We start from the raw sequence: 16,352 nt of genomic DNA, 5'->3' as shown, positions 1-16,352 counted from the left end.
ACAGAAATATATTTGTGTTAGTGCTGTGCAGCAAGACGCTTGCATCCCCTGGATTAGAAAAACTAACTCAGTTTAAATTCTAATCGCGTGTTTTACTTTATATCAATGGTTCTCAAACTGCTACCCGCGGGCCAATTACAGTCCACGTAACGATTTAAATGACCCGTCGAACTTGATTGAAATTATTTAACACTCTATGTTTCTACTTGTTTGCATTCTAGATACCTCCGATTGTTACGTCATTATCACAGTTTATGCATACGTACCGTTACCGTCCCCTTAGGGCGCACCCATCTCCCGGCCCGCGAATATCCTCCCGCTTCCGATTTTGGCCCCGTCAATCAACTTTGGGAACCACATACTAGGGCTGTAATAGGTATTGACGGCATTTAAGCATGCGCATGTTTAAATAAACTTCGGAACAAATATGATTTATTGTTTAAAGCCGATAAAGAAGTCGAATTGTATAGCTAACTAAGGACAATTGCCTAGTTACTAAGTCAGATGTGGCTAACAGGTTTATTGGTTTTGGGTTTTTGTTGGTTTTTCACTGTTTTTTGCACGTTTTTTGCAAAGTTTTTGGTTGTTTTTGCAAAGTGTTTTATGTTTTTATATAGCTAATCTTGGTCTCTTGCACAGTTACTAGGTCGGATTTATCGTGGCTCAGCCCTAAGAAAATGTCGATATCGAACAGATACTGGCCGTACAAAATTCTACAATTCTGCATGTTGAAAACAAAAAATAATCACTTGTACTATGGAATATAGAGATTAAAATGTAACAATTCAAATGATTAAGCGCATTAATAAACCACGATTGTAGTATCGCAACTTATTTTTGTATGAAATATAATGTTCTGCAATTGCTCTGGTCTTTAGAATAATAATTATGAATAAATACAACATAAGGAAGATATAATGGCAAATTGCTTCACTCTGTATTTAAAGTAATTCAGACCATTTTTTATCCAATTTTATTTTTTGGGTGACATGTCAAAGTTGGTCGACAATAATTTTATTTCTGTGCTATATGGCTTATAATTTTAAAAAATGAATGAAATATTTAAAAATTAGTCCCAAAATGTCCAATTTTGCGTCACCTTTAATTAATTTTACGGCACCTTTAATGACAAATATTTTATTATATTTTTCAATTCTATTAACAGTGCAACATATGCGGTTATAAATTAAAATCTGTTCTATTCATATACTATTTAGCTCATAATTTGAAAAATTAAATGCTTTGGTCTTTGAAACAAAAATTATTAACATATAGACAAAATAAGGTAACTATAAGAACGATTCTCTTTAATGAATACAGATTGTTTGTTTTCCAATTTTATTTTAGTTTTATCAGTTAGTCTAAACTAATTTTGTGTTATTTCTGTGTCCAAAATGCAATTTTATGAAACCTTTTATAAAAATATGTTGATAAATTTCTCCAATTATATTTTAAGGGCAACGATATGCGCTGCTGACAAACAAATTTTGTTGTATTTCTGTGTTATGTAGCACAGACTGGGGGAAATAAAATTAAAAATGAAATTTGGATGAGCGCGTAAATACCGCTAAAGCAATTCAGCGTTATCTAAGAGACAATGCCAATATAGAAAATAAAGGTTAATTGGACAAATTGAAGTTTCTAATCTCAGTTCCCAAAACTCCAATTTAGTTTATTTGTCTCCCCCGAAGACAAATATCTTATCACTGATGAAAGTTTTAATTTCAAAATTCAATGCGATTTTACGTCATCTTCTATAAAAAAAATTATGTTAATACATTTCCCCAATTATATTTTGAGTATTATGCTAAAGTATATTAATATATACTATACTATATTCCTGTGATGTGTAGCACAGACTTTGAAAATAAAATAAAAAATTTTGAATGAGCGCAATAACACTAAATCAATTTAGCACCATCTCCACGCATGTCACTAATAAAAAAAAAAAGGGGAAGATGAATCAGAATTTGAAAAATTAAATTAAATTATCAAATCTTAATTCTTAAAAATCAGCTTAAGTCAGCTTCAACGACAAATATATTGAATAAAAATACGACGGAATTCACATACAGGGTGTCCATAAAGTCCCTTTACAATTTCAATTTTGTTATGAAGTCAGTTCTCAATATATCTTATTCAGGTTTGTTGATTTTAATCAGTAATTGTTCAAGTATTTTCTACGTCATCTGTGAGGGCCAAAACAATATATGGAATAAATTCCCATTTGCAATTTTGAAAAAAAATTCAGACTTTACGGACACCGTATATTTCTCGTTTGCAACATTTCTTAATCCTTCTCATATCAGACATTTTTTTAATTTGGTGCACTTATGGACAGCATTTTCTAAATGATATATGAATGGTAATACTCTGGCTAGAACGAATACTGAGAAAGCAATTTCTAAGCTGATACAGCTCAGTAATAATGATTAAAATCAGAAAAAGGAATGTTATTTAAAATTGTCAGTTTGCGATGTTAGAAATAGGCACTAAAATTTGCCCACTTATTTTTAAAACATAATTTTCAAAAAATTTGAATAAAACAAAAATTCTGCGTGAAATAAAACAGTAATTTCTGTCTGTGACGTCATCAAATTCATGACGTATTCATGAGAAAAATTCTGGATATGCCACATTATGGAGAATTGTAACTAAAATATTTTGAATCAAACAGTAATTTTTGCCGGTGATGTCATCAAATTCATGACGTACAATAAAATTGTGGTTATGCCACATTATGGCAGGTCATGAATAAAATATTTTCAAATATTAATAAAAAGAATAGACGAATCTGAATATTGATAAATACTGAATATCTGATAGTTTACAATGAAAATCTATCTTTATGTCGAGAATTCACTCAGATTTCGATATATATTGGATGATTACCTACAAATACTGGTTATCGGTTTTTTATTTTTACAAATAAAAACTTCCGAGGGTTTTAACGAAAATGGGGCAAATGTTGAAAATTTATTTGATGAAATTACGAAGAAAAAACTACTTTTTGAGCCGGCTTTTTTCTAATCATAGTTTGGAGCGGAGGTCACTATATTGAGTCAATAAAGAGTTACAGAAGTTTAATAATCAAAAATATAATTGCTTCTTATTTTCTAAATACAGTTTTTATATCATTTTTGGGACCACCAGAAGTATGCGCACCAAGATGGCGCACAACCTGAACACAGTATGTGTGTGTACCGGTTAGGGTTCAGGTTGTGCGACATCTTGATGCGCATACTTCTGGAGCACCCATTTTTGAATTGAAACTCCTGAATTGTAAAATAGTTTGCATAAGAAAACCTATGAATCAATGCTTAGAACTTTTTATATTTTACCTAATTAGGGGGGAAAATGCATGTGAGCTAAGCTGCAAAAAAACGATCTCAAATTATTGGAATGCTCAAGTAAGTCGACACATATATACATATATATTGTCTATGTGACAAAAACTCCCGCCAAAAATGAGTATATAAATGATTATTTGACAAAATTTATGCTAAATTTGATGCTTTTTTCTAAAAGTGAAGACCAATTTTTATCCTGAATTCAATTGATTTTACTTTTTTGATTAAATTGGTGACTGTCTGGGAGTATACCCAGATGCCTGATTTGCTTTCAATTGCTGAATTTCTTTCTGAAGTTGCACGATGTGGACAAGCAGCTCGCAAGCTACAATATGCGGAGGCACGTGCTCTGGATCTGAAATATCTCGCAGAAATCCGGGAACTTCCGAACCGGATGTTTGAAGTTCTTCAGCGAGAGCTTGTGGTGGAGGGTAGACCTGTGTATGAATTAGAATGATTTTGTTATTTTTTAAACGTCCACATATGACTTTAAGCTAGGTACAATTTTAATGTAGTGTGTAAAATTAAAGCAATATGTACTAATATCTGAATGTCTAAAGATGACATGGTCAAACTACGACCCGCGGGCCAAATTTGTCCCGTTGGGTGATTCAATCTGGCCCCCTGATGCTGCCACAACCAAACTTAAACCAAATTTGATGTTTTAGCTCAAGGAATTTGTTGTGATTGCAGATTAAATTTAGTTTTTAGACGAGGCCTATTGTTTTCCACTTTTGCTTTTATAACACTGTAAATATTGTTCATAAAATGTGATTTTTACGTCACACTTATTTGGCCCGCCAGTCTAGATGGGCCAAATTTTTGGCCATATACCAGACCAGACCATACAACTGATAAACGGTATACGAAGGGTGTACAGCCTAAGTCAGGGGTTCTAAACTCTAATATAATAATAAATCATAAAATATTCAAGCGGAGACAACAATGCAAACGCGGCGCGCATCAAATATAAAAATGTCATTCGCGCAAAGAACCGACGTGAGCACATTGTTACATCATAAATTATATAGATAATGCAGTCACATGTCTGGGTTGGTCGCCAGTCAAGTTTATACCTTGCCGACACCAGCCTATTAGATTGCACGATGATATTGCAGTATAATATGTGCTTAAAATATAATGTTTACTCAAGCCTTAAATAAACATTGGAATTTGTAGGGTATACAAAGTTCTTGAAAAATTGTAAAAGGTGTACCACGATAAAAAAAAAAGGTTGAAGAACACTGGTTTAATTGTCTGATATCGTCTGTATTGTACAAATATACATAATATTGGTATTCCCGTTTTATGTTATTGGGGCTAGGTCATAATTGTATTCCGATTTTAGTTCTAATACGAGTTCGGGAACTGTCCGTGTTAACCAAATGGATATACCTTCTGCCCACCCATAGGTTTCAGTCCTTTTACACCAGGGGTGCACGACTCAAACAAGGACTCATGCCAAATTTTTCAAAACAATCTTGTCGCGTGCCACGCAAGTTGTTGGTATTGTAAATTAACTCCCGTAAAACACACATCAAACAAATTTCAATAATTATACCGAATATCTATTGATTAAAACAATTTAATGTCCTGAACAACAGCTGATTTTGATATAAACGTGATATTTATTTTAATGTATATCATTAATAAAAAAAATTTTTCACAAAACCGTCCGCGTGCCACGTTTGAGCGTATGGCTTGCCAAATTTGGCACGCGTGCCCCGTTTTGTGCACTCCTGCTTTACACAACTTGATGTAAAGTAGGCGAACAAAATTAGTTACCTCCAAATTGGCACACATACTTCTGGAGCGCGCTAAAATCAAATCTAATTCGCCTACCGGCGAAACAAAATGACTTTAATGATTGCGGCAAACCTAATAGGTATTGAACATATTTGAACATTATACATATATTGATATAAACTCTCTTTGGGACAATGGGCCAGGATTTCAACCTTTTTGCTGGAGAAGAATCTCAAGTTATTAAGGTGAAAATTTTCGTCATGGCGACGTTGAAAAAGCTAAGCTGTCAAATAGCGTCAGTCGAGAAATGTTTAAATGGCATTTCACCGTAAGTCAATACTGTTAAAAAAGTCAGTTTAAATGGCATTTCACCGTAAGTCAATACTGTTAAAAAAGTCAGTTTAAATGGCATTTCACCGTAAGTCAATACTGTTAAAAAAGTCAGTTTAAATGGCATTTCACCGTAAGTCAATACTGTCAAAAAAGTCAGTTTAAATGGCATTTCACCGTAAGTCAATACTGTTAAAAAAGTCAGTCGTGGAATGCTTAAATAGCATTCCACCGTAAGTCAATACTGTTAAAAAAGTCAGTTTAAATGGCATTTCACCGTAAGTCAATACTGTTGAAAAAAGTCAGTTTAAATGGCATTTCACCGTAAGTCAATACTGTTGAAAAAGTCAGTCGTGGAATGCTTAAATAGCATTCCACCGTAAGTCAATACTGTTAAAAAAAGTCAGTTTAAATGGCATTTCACCGTAAATCAATACTGTTAAAAAAAGTCAGTCGTGAAATGTTTAAATGACATTTCACCGTAAGTCAATACTGTTAAAATTCATTTCACCGTAAGTCAATACTGTTGAAAAAAGTCAGTTTAAATGGCATTTCACCGTAAGTCAATACTGTTGGAAAAGTCAGTCGTGGAATGCTTAAATAGCATTCCACCGTAAGTCAATACTGTTAAAAAAAGTCAGTTTAAATGGCATTTCACCGTAAATCAATACTGTTAAAAAAAGTCAGTCGTGAAATGTTTAAATGACATTTCACCGTAAGTCAATACTGTTAAAAAAAAGTCAGTCGTGAAATGTTTAAATGGCATTCTACCGTAAGTAAATACTGTTAAAAAAGTCAGTCGTTGAAAGGTTTAAATGGCATTCCACGGTACGTCAATACTGTTGAAAAAGTCAATCGTGAAATGTTTAAATGGCATTCCACCGTAAGTCAATACTGTTAAAAAAAAGTCAGTCGTTGAAATGTTTAAATGGCATTTCACCGTAAGTCAATACTGTTAAAAGTGTCAGTCGTTAAATATTTTATATAGCATTACATCTTCAACTTCTCTCTTAATTTAGCATTACTTTTTAACACCCTGTAGTATATTAATTGTCTCATATCGCCTGTATTGTATGAACTACACGTATACACAAAAAACCTAATGCTGGCAAAACAAAGTGATCTTCAAAGTGTGAAAAGTCTAACTATAGTGGCAAACCTAACAGGTATTAAATTATAGTTGAACATCATGCTTGGTATAAACTCTCGGATTGGAATGGGAACTTGTGGAACCCCTTGACTGTAAAAAGAGTGTCGCGTAACCTCTGTTAAAAAGCATTGCTTCATGCAATTAGTTACTTATGTATATGCAAAATAGTATTATTAAACCACCCGTTTGAAGTGTTACCGATTTGAATAAGGCTCTGAATAAAAACTCTTTGATAGGGAAATGGCTGATTTATTTTTGAAATGATGGAAAGGCGGCATTTGCTTTTAATTGCCCAATTTAATGAATCACCATTAAGCTGAAATTTGTGACTTAATTTGCGATGACAACATAGCTAAAGCGCACTAGTCTTTACTGCCCAAAATATAAGAGAGACAATTAAACTACTGCGCAGGAGTTTCTCGAAGCCATTGTATGTTTCATAGGAGTTCCGCCACACTGAAACAATAAGATAATTTTGTTCTGCTGGATATTGGTTTGCTTTTATATATATTTTTAGTTGAGACTTTGTAGCTTAATAAACTATTGCACAGGGAACAGCGACTTGTCGAGTTTTGGGATGTTTCATTGGGGTTCCGCCCCACCAAAAAGATTGAAAACTAATGCACTAGGCCAGGACTACACAACTGTCGGACCGGGGTCCGAACCCAGATCCTTCGTGTATTTGATTGGGACCGTATTTGATTCTTGATTTTGAAGCATTAATCGTATTAAATTTAGATATACGGAAGTTTCCTTTTAATAACTTTCGCATACAATCAAAATTTTGCATACAATTTAATCACTTCATAACAGTATATCCAAAAGGTTAAAGGCCCCAAAATTTATTTTGGCACATCGTGAAATATATTTTTTTAAAAAAACTTTGTTCAATTACTTAGTTTGAGGGTCTGTTTACGGATCTTCCGTAAAAATAGTTGAGTAGGGCTGCACTAGGCTATACCGCTCTCAAAACTAAAAAAAAAAGTAATTTCTCATCACCTTGTTTCCGATTACACTCGGGAAGGTTCGGAACTTCTCCGGGTGGTTGTTCAGATAAAACTGCAGAATTTTTCTGACGTCAGGATCCACTCCTTTGTCCAATGCCTCCACCAAGTGGCTAAACTTTTCCATGTTCTCAGCCTCGAATTGTTTTTCGCTGTGATGTTCAATGTGTCTGTTATCCTCTTCCTGTTATAAAACAATCATTTTTTAAATAAGTGACCGCCATCTTAGTTCACATACTACTGGAGTACCGAGAGACCTCCTGAAGTGTGCGCACCAAGACGGCGCACAACCTGAACTCAGGTTGTGTACCAGGTTAGGGTTCAGGTTATGCGACATCTTGGTGCGCATACTACAGGAGTACCGTACCAAGCCTTGTGACTTTTACCCCATAATTTTATTCCAATTTTCCTTAGTTCTATTACGAGTTCGGAGACTCTAGCCTGGTACATATACTATGTTTCGGTGTCCGCCATCTTAGTTCACATACTTTATTAGTACCCAACCTTGTGTAAAAAAACATCAGAATACGGGGTGGTCGCAAGCAGTGAATTTGAAGGTCAGAGGGGGTCTCGAATAAAATGCCTGCTTACCTATTTCTTTCTCGATACGTTTTTATTTTTTTTAGGTTCTAGAATGTTTTAGGTTCTATTTTATTTCTATTTTTGGAGCTCCCGAAGTATGCGAACCAAGATGGCGGACATCGGAATGTAATATGTGTGGTTAGGCCATAATTTCAGGTATAAATACTACGGGAGTCTCCTGGCTAGTCTTCGAACTGATAATAGGACTAAAATAAGGAAAATTGGAAAAAAATTATCGCCTAACCCTAACCTGTTACCCATGTTACGTTCCGATGTGCGCCATCTTGGTTCGCATACTTCGGGAGCACCCTATTTTTACATCCATATCATGCAAGAAAGCCTCTAAAAACTGTTCGAAAAGTTGTTCTTTGTAAAAATAAATGGTACTCTCGAAGTATGCGAACTAAGATGGCGGACACCGGAACGTAGTATATGTACCAGGTTAGGGTAAGGCTATAAATTTATTCCAATTTTATTTCCTTATTTTAGTTCTATTACGAGTTCGGAGACTAGCAAAGTGAATTTCGTAGTAATTGTACCTAAATTATGACCTAACCCTAACCTGGTACACATACTACGTTCCGATGTCCGCCATCTTGGTTCACATACTTCGGGAGTACCGAATAAATAACTTTTGACAAATTTTCTGTTTTTTGAGCGACCACCCTACATGTGTCACTTACAATTGCAGCTTCATTCAGTATTGTCTCAACTTCTTGTAGAGCGTGTTCTGGCGAGGGAATGTGCGTTTTAGTTGTTACGATGAGTTTCTGGGGAGATTCGGACATTCCGCCTTGCTTTGGATCCAATTCTGACATCACAAAGCTTTTTCTGCTTTTTTGGAATAAGAGATCCTCCGACTCCATACCTGTGTTTTATTAGAAATTTGTTAAAATTGAAACGAGAATATCGGTCAGAGACCGAAGACTTATCGTTCGAATCTGCGGTTTCGATTCATGACTCTATAGTGACACCGCATGTCCCATCACTAATTAATTAATAACTCGCTAATTATACGACATAATTCATCCAAAATCAATATACTTCTGGTTCGAGATATGATGAATGCACATGCAAAAGTTGGAGCAGAACCACGCCTCCGTGAGATATCGCGTGCATCTAACAGACAGACAAACAGACAAATACCTATCAACATACTCACCGATCTAAAGATCGACAAGTAATAAAAACGTTGTTCAAAGCAGGGCTGTGTAGTCGGTAAAGTTTTCGCTACTCCCGGAGTATGTGAACCAAAATGGCGGAGAACGGAACGTAGTATGTGTATCAGGTTAGGGTTAGGCCATAATTTTATTCCAATTTTCCTTATTTTTTCTCTTTTATGAGTTCGGTTACTAGCCAAGTGACTGCCGTGGTATTTGTATCCGAAATTATGGCCTAACCCTAGCATGGTACCCATCCTACGTTCCGGTGTCCGCCATCTTGGTTCACATACTACAGGAGTACCAAATTTTCAAACGACTCCCGACTGCAAGTTGGAAAATTTGACTCCAGATCTGGAGTGATTAAAAGCACAATTTCAGTGAAAACGCACAAAGCTCCGATTCGATGAATGTGGTTCAAATATTAGTTATTTGAACTGCTATGAGTATATTTTGATCTGGTGTATTACTTTTCGATCTCGATCGGTATGTTGATAGGTATTTGTCTGTTTGTTTGTTTGTTTGTTTGTCTGTTAGATACTTTCGTATGTTACGCGATATCTGACATTACGCGATATATGACATTCACCATATCTCGGACCAGAATCCTATTGATTTTGAATGAATTATGTCGTATAATTAGCGAGTTATTTTTTATTTAATGATGGGAAACGGGGCGTCGCTATTGAGTCAGAGCGAAGAAATCGAAACCGCAGTTTCTGTATTTGGGGATTCCCTAACTTAAAAATAGCCCAAGAAATTAGTTGAGATTGCGATTAAATTTAGTTTTAGCACTAGGCTCATTGTTTTCCACTTTTGCTTATGTTACACTGAAAATAGGATTCAAAAAAATGCCACAGAGTTCAAATAGCGCGCCAAAAATATAAATGTCACGAGTTAAAAACTGCTGACTCGACATAAAACTGGATACTGCCGGAATATGTGAACCAAGTTGGCGGATACCGGAACGTAGTATGTGTACCAGGTTAGGGTTGGGCCATAAGTGTATCCCAATTTTCCTTATTTTAGTTCTATTACTAGTTCGGATACTAGCTAAGTTACTCCCGTGGTATTTGTACCTGAAATTATGGCCAACTTTAACCTGGTACACATACTACGTTCCGGTGTGCGCCATCTTGGTTCACATACTTCGAAAGTACCCAAAATTGCAGATTTAGTTCAACATTTTGTAAGGAAGCTTAGGTCGGGTGATGGCCGAGCGTTTAAATCGTTAAACATAACTGTGTTATCATCGCAGATTACACATATCGGTTTAAATTCCCGCATTCGCCTAGCCCAGAGCGTGATAAATTAGACAGAGTAAACAATTCTCCCGAAGTAGGGATAGGATAGGATTTACATATTTATCCCGGGGGTAAGGAAGGCCGATAAGACGGCCTAATCATATGGCAAACCACGGTTTCTCGTCCGGTTACCAGTTCATGTCGGGTATGGGATTAGTTAGCCAGTTATTGGTTTTCGGAAGCATGGGCTTGATGGTGGAAGAAGCGGTTACGTGAACCACCCTACGGCGGCGAGGAGTCCAGCAATCCTCTGGCACATAATCATCCCCGCATGGGATTCGAACCTGCGATCCCACGAAGGGTGATCAGAGATGCGGTGGCGAGCGTATTCCTAACGCTTAGCACGATGCGCCACACCGCCGAGCCGAGTATGTGCACCAAGATGGCGCACAATCTGAAAAAAGTGTGTGTACGAGATTAGGGTTCAGGTTGTGCGCCATCTTGTTGCACATACTTCGAAAGCGCCCGATAGTAGCTCTTCACATATCCTTAAATGCCAGGGCTAGGACTAGGGTTGCCAAATAAGTGTTGAACCATTCCGGGACACTGTAATATTTAGATTATAGAATTTGAAAATTGATGCACGAAAGACAAAAGTAGCAGTGCGCGTTGCGCATTAAAGAGCAATGATGGTGCAGAGTTATTTTCACAAATTCCGAGCTTCTAGATAATTTTATCATAATCAGAGAAACTTGTGAAATGTTGAATCTTTGAGGCATAAATGCAAAAAACACTCAAACAGGGAAATGTACAATTTGTGATAAGTAGCTTTAATCATTTGACAAAAACAAAATTCAGTAGCCCATCGCGAGACACGAGACGCCAGACGCTAATTCCGGGACGGTTGGTAACCCTATCTAGGACTGGGCATTTTGAACCGAATAGTACATAATTCGAATCGTTTCAGACAAAAATTTCGAATCGCAGCTATTTTGTTTTTGATTGCCAAAGGGTGAGGTTTTATTTCTCAATTTTTACCATGCAAATCTAACATATATATAGGGCTGGGCATTTTGAATCGAATATTCGAATCGAATGGTGAATCAAGCGAATCGGTTCAGATTAAAATTTCGAATCGCCGCCATCTTGTTTTTTCCTTACCGCCAATGGTCGACGTGAATTTCCTAATTTTTTCCTATTGTAGCCATATTTTTTCAATGCAATTCTGACATATGACTATTTTTGTAGTGAGTTATTGATAAAACGTGTTTGTTATTCTGTGTGAACGCTCAGCAATCTGTCTGAGTGATGTATTTTACGTTTTGAGTAATTCATTCGTTGAAAGGGCCAATTATAATACAAAAAATCGCATGCAATTACACGTCTTCCAAGTGTTCGAAATTCGATTTGATTCGAAAAAAAAATATTCGGTTCGATTATTAAATCATCGAAAATTCCCTGCCCTAATCAGGGCTGCTTGTCCATGGTCTTGTTAACAAAAAAAAATAATACCTGACACCAGTCCCATAAAATACGACAAAATCCAGCATGCGTGTGTGATTCCGGTAAATTCCACTGCAATACAGGCCCAGTACGCCGGCTTCATCAACCAGAAGTTGAGAAAATGAACGGGGTACTTTGAAGCGACAATTTGTGGCATCAGTTGTGCGACAATTACAACGAGAATACAAGTAATGAAGCCCGTCTCTAAAAGGCTGTACTGAAATTAATAAACATTTAGTTTAGAATGATATTAGCATATTATGGTGGTATTTGTATGAGTAACGTGAACTACAGCTGACGATTAGCGTTATATTTAGCGCTTCAAAAATTATGTATAAAATTTATTCAAAGCACGACATGTTAAAGTAGCTTACGTTATGACATACAAACGCTTTCTGCCCTCTCCAGAAAAAAAAAGAATTTGCTCTGTTCTAAAACAATTTACTGGCTTACTATATCAGTAATCATCCAAATAAACCACAGATGAAAATGCGCAATTATAAAGCTTGGACAGATTCGACAGCGAAGTCAGTCTGTAGAGTAGTTCTTTAAAATATTGTTGGATATCAGTGACAGCTTTATCTAGCCTTGCTCAGAGGAAAGTCACGAGTAAGCGTGGTATTAGGTCCGTGAGTCAATACACAAACAAAAAAAAATCTGTCTCCTGCCCAAATTTGGCTGGCTTCGATCTTGAAAAAAGGGACCCTTCGTTAGTGATTTAGAGCGGTGCTCCCGTAGTATTCGTACCAAGATGGCGCACAACCTGAACATAGTATGTGTACCAGGTTAGGATTCAGGTTGTGCGTCATCTTGGTACGAATACTTCAGGAGTGCTTTTCCACCATGATTGCAAGTTTAAAAATACTAACAGCGCAATAGATCTATTTGTAAATAAGAGTTAAAAAAATAATAATACTTTAGACCAGTTTTTCTCAATCGGTGGGACGTATTTTCAACGTATTTTCGAATAAAACATACTTTCGCTTTACTTTATTAGTAGCTTATTGCTAGCTAGTTATTTTTGAGGTGGGGTGCGAGACTTGACAAATTCTAAAAAGAAGGCGCAGCTTAAAAAGTTTTCAAAATCACTGCTTTAGGTACTTACATACAGCCATGCAGGCACGGGGAATAGAAAGTCGTTAAGGTCGTCGCCAAGATCAATCGTCGTTAATTTTGCGATGAAAAACACTAAGAAGACGACGAATACCTGAAGATTGAAAACAATGTTAAAATGAAATTGCAACTATAACCAGACTATATTGATCTTCCGTGTCACATGATATAGTTCCGGGTCAAAGGTCGAGGAATGAGTATTTAGGATTGTATAATAGAGAGAGACCGACGTTTGCTATATGACTAAGCTGTCTTATCGGCTTTCCTCTCTCCCGGGATAAATATATAAATCCATTCCTATCATATATATATATTCTTGTCACTGACCTGCCTTCCCATCAAAAACCTTTCCACATTGTCTTTTTTACTCGCAACTTGGCCAAGCTGGTAGGCCCGTGGATGACTGAACTTATAGGAGTCTGGGTGCTGACGTTTCAGCTCTACAAGAGCGATCTGTAGGCCTGTGATATACATGAACAGATTAATGGAAAATGATGAATCGGCAAAAAATTATAGTTTACTTGAACTATTTGTAAAAACGTATATAATCTTACTTTCAAGTATAATCTGATGTAGGACATTTAGGGCTTTGAAATTGTTATGCTCGATCTATTATGAGTTAAGATAAATATTCCTTATGGCAGTGTTTTCCAACTGGGGATAGATTTTATTATTTTGGGAAGGAAATATTTCTGTGTATCCGTTGTAGTATTACTAATGCGATGCGTATTTATGCAATCTTTGCAGGGGAATGGCCAGGGTGTGCGTGAGTAGCAACCCTCCTGTTAATAGGAGGTAAATTGATTGGTAGATTCCAAATCTCATTATGTTCAAAAAATTGTGCTCACCAAAGTGAAAACACCCCGTCAAATGACATTATCAAGAAATGAAAGAGAAGAATAAAATTTTTATGATAAGCGGTATGCCCCCCCCCCCCCCCCACTGCCCCGTGGCCCCCCTTGGTGGGCCACCGGTTACCGCTGATTTTAATATTAAACAAACGATGTAAACAGAGTTCTTATGTAAAGTGAAGGAGGAATAAGGTCATACAAAATAAGCAAAGGCGAGAATATATCAAAAAAGGTAATAAACGCTTTATTAAACGAAACGTAAATATAAAGTATTAAAATAATAATAAACAAGTCACCTTCTACTATTCCTAGTATGGCCAAGTCCACAACAAAGAGCGCGAACGCGGCAGGACCAGGGACCTCTTCCCAAAATCCAGTTTTTCCACGGAAAATTGCATATGACGTCACAACGATAGAGAAAATAAGAAGACAGATGCTGAAGACGAAACGAACATAGTCGAAAGGTTTTGCTTGGCACACCTCGACCATGGTAATTGCTGACTTCTACAACATTAAACTAAAACCAAAACAACTGGAAACGAAGAACAAAACGGTTAAGATAAAAAGCTAGAATGACATCCCTTTGGATGGTACGATGGTATGGCTCAGCGGCTAAAACTTTTTACCTCACTTACTTTACTTTACTGCGTTTGCATCGCAAATAAGCAACTCTTATTTACCACTATGACATTCCCTCAACTCTGGAGCAGTGGTTCTCAAACTTTTAAGCCGCACCCGTTTTTAAAATTTGTCAAGTCTTGTGTCCCACCTTAAAAATAACTTGCCCACAATAAGCTCGAATACCAAATAGTATAGCGAAACTACGTTTTATTCAAAAAAACTAAATAAAGAAATGCAAATATCCAAAATAAGAAGGGCAAAATGAAATCTAGCAAATATTTATATTTTTAATTAGTTTCGCGTCTCCTCAAAAATTGTCTAAATTGCCCCCCTTGTGGCTATATGTTCGAATAAAACATCTTACTATGATAAAAGTCTGTTTTGGATATTATTAATATCATCGTTGCTAATTTTGTTGGGATTCGCATTCGTCTATTTCACTTTTCCAGCCTCAAACTGATTTGTCATACATACAGCACCGAATCCTTGATAAAATATGATTCGTAAATCGTTTCGTTGTAACACAATTCAATTTTGATTTTAATAAATGCTTTGATCTTTTAATTTTATCGTTTTCCACAATAGCCAAGACCTTTTGAACTCTATAAAGTTTGATATCACTGTTTGCTATTATAACATAACAAAAAATCATAGCAAATTATTAACATTATTACCGTTTTATGCTGTGCTTTCTCTCAACAAAGCTCCGAAAAAGAAACCATTGATAGATACTAAATGTCTTGGCAAATTGGATAAAATTGTTTTGTTCTACTATCGTAATACATTTATGCTTGAATTTCGTTTGTTGATTTTTTATCATTAAACATGGCGAATAAAATAACTGATAAAAATTTGGTAATGTTAACTAGTTATTTTTTATAGAAAAGCAGGGGGTCACGGGGTACTGGAAGCTTCTGGAACATGGACATGGATCACAAACATTTGAAAACCACAGATCTATACAATGCTTATATTCTCCACATACGAGTAAAGAATAGGTAGGTAGTGATTTGGGTACTTTCGTAGTGTGGTACCAGGTTAGGGTTAGGCCGTAATTTTATTTCAATTCTCCTCATTACTTATCGATCTTAAGATCGGTAAGTATGTTGATAGGTATTTGTCTGTTTGTTTGTTTGTATGTTAGATACACGCGATATCTCACGAAAGCGAGGTTGAATCTGCTCCAAATTTTACATGTGCATTCATCATAGTTCGGAACAGAAGCCTATCGATTTTGGATGGATTATGTCGTATAATTAGCGAGGTATTAATCAATTAGTGATGGGACACACGGTGTCTCTATGGAGTAAGACCACTGTTTTGGGGGATCCCCTAACCTTCGATCGATAAGTCTTCGGTTTCCAACCGAATTCTAGTTTTAGTTTTATTACGAGTTCGAGGACTGTTTGTGTTAGCCAAGTGAGTATGCCCCCTGCCCATAGATTTCAGTTCCTCTACATAATTTGATGTAAAGTAGGCGAACAAAATTAGTTACATCCATATTGGTACACATACCGTCAATTGTACTTAAAGATCTAATATTGGTACGTAATACCAACATATCGAGATAACAACGACTAAAATATAGTTTTTATTATTACTGAATGATCACTTTTTGACTTCAAAATATTGTGGAATTCCATTCAATCAAGATTTTCCGTAACATAGTTAACTTGACTTTCTTTTAATTAAGGTGGC

General features: G+C 36.1%; 1 protein-coding gene across 1 annotated transcript; it reads right to left on the bottom strand.

Annotated features, from left to right (window-relative positions):
• Positions 1–575: 575 nt before the first annotated feature.
• LOC120336297 (uncharacterized) lies at positions 576–14,585 on the bottom strand. Its single transcript, XM_039403944.2, has 7 exons — positions 14,330–14,585; positions 13,510–13,643; positions 13,175–13,276; positions 12,079–12,286; positions 8,846–9,030; positions 7,576–7,764; positions 576–3,787 (listed from the first exon to the last, which is right to left on the bottom strand). Exons 1-7 carry the CDS (start codon positions 14,520–14,522, stop codon positions 3,575–3,577), a joined length of 1,224 nt encoding a protein of 407 aa, XP_039259878.1. The 5' UTR covers positions 14,523–14,585; the 3' UTR covers positions 576–3,574.
• Between the last annotated feature and the right edge of the window lie 1,767 nt (positions 14,586–16,352).

Source organism: Styela clava, chromosome 2, assembly GCF_964204865.1.
Source record: "Styela clava chromosome 2, kaStyClav1.hap1.2, whole genome shotgun sequence".
NCBI lineage: Eukaryota > Metazoa > Chordata > Ascidiacea > Stolidobranchia > Styelidae > Styela > Styela clava.
This window is presented reverse-complemented; position numbering and strand designations above follow the sequence as displayed.

Coding starts and splice junctions, on each gene's coding strand:
- LOC120336297 (XM_039403944.2), bottom strand. CDS start 14,522: ATGGTCGAGGTGTGCCAAGCAAAACCTTTCGACTATGTTCGTTTCGTC. Junction 7,765..8,845: donor TACTGAATGAAGCTGCAATT/GTAAGTGACACA, acceptor GTTTTATAACAG/GAAGAGGATAACAGACACAT. Junction 3,788..7,575: donor CGAGTGTAATCGGAAACAAG/GTGATGAGAAAT, acceptor ATTCATACACAG/GTCTACCCTCCACCACAAGC.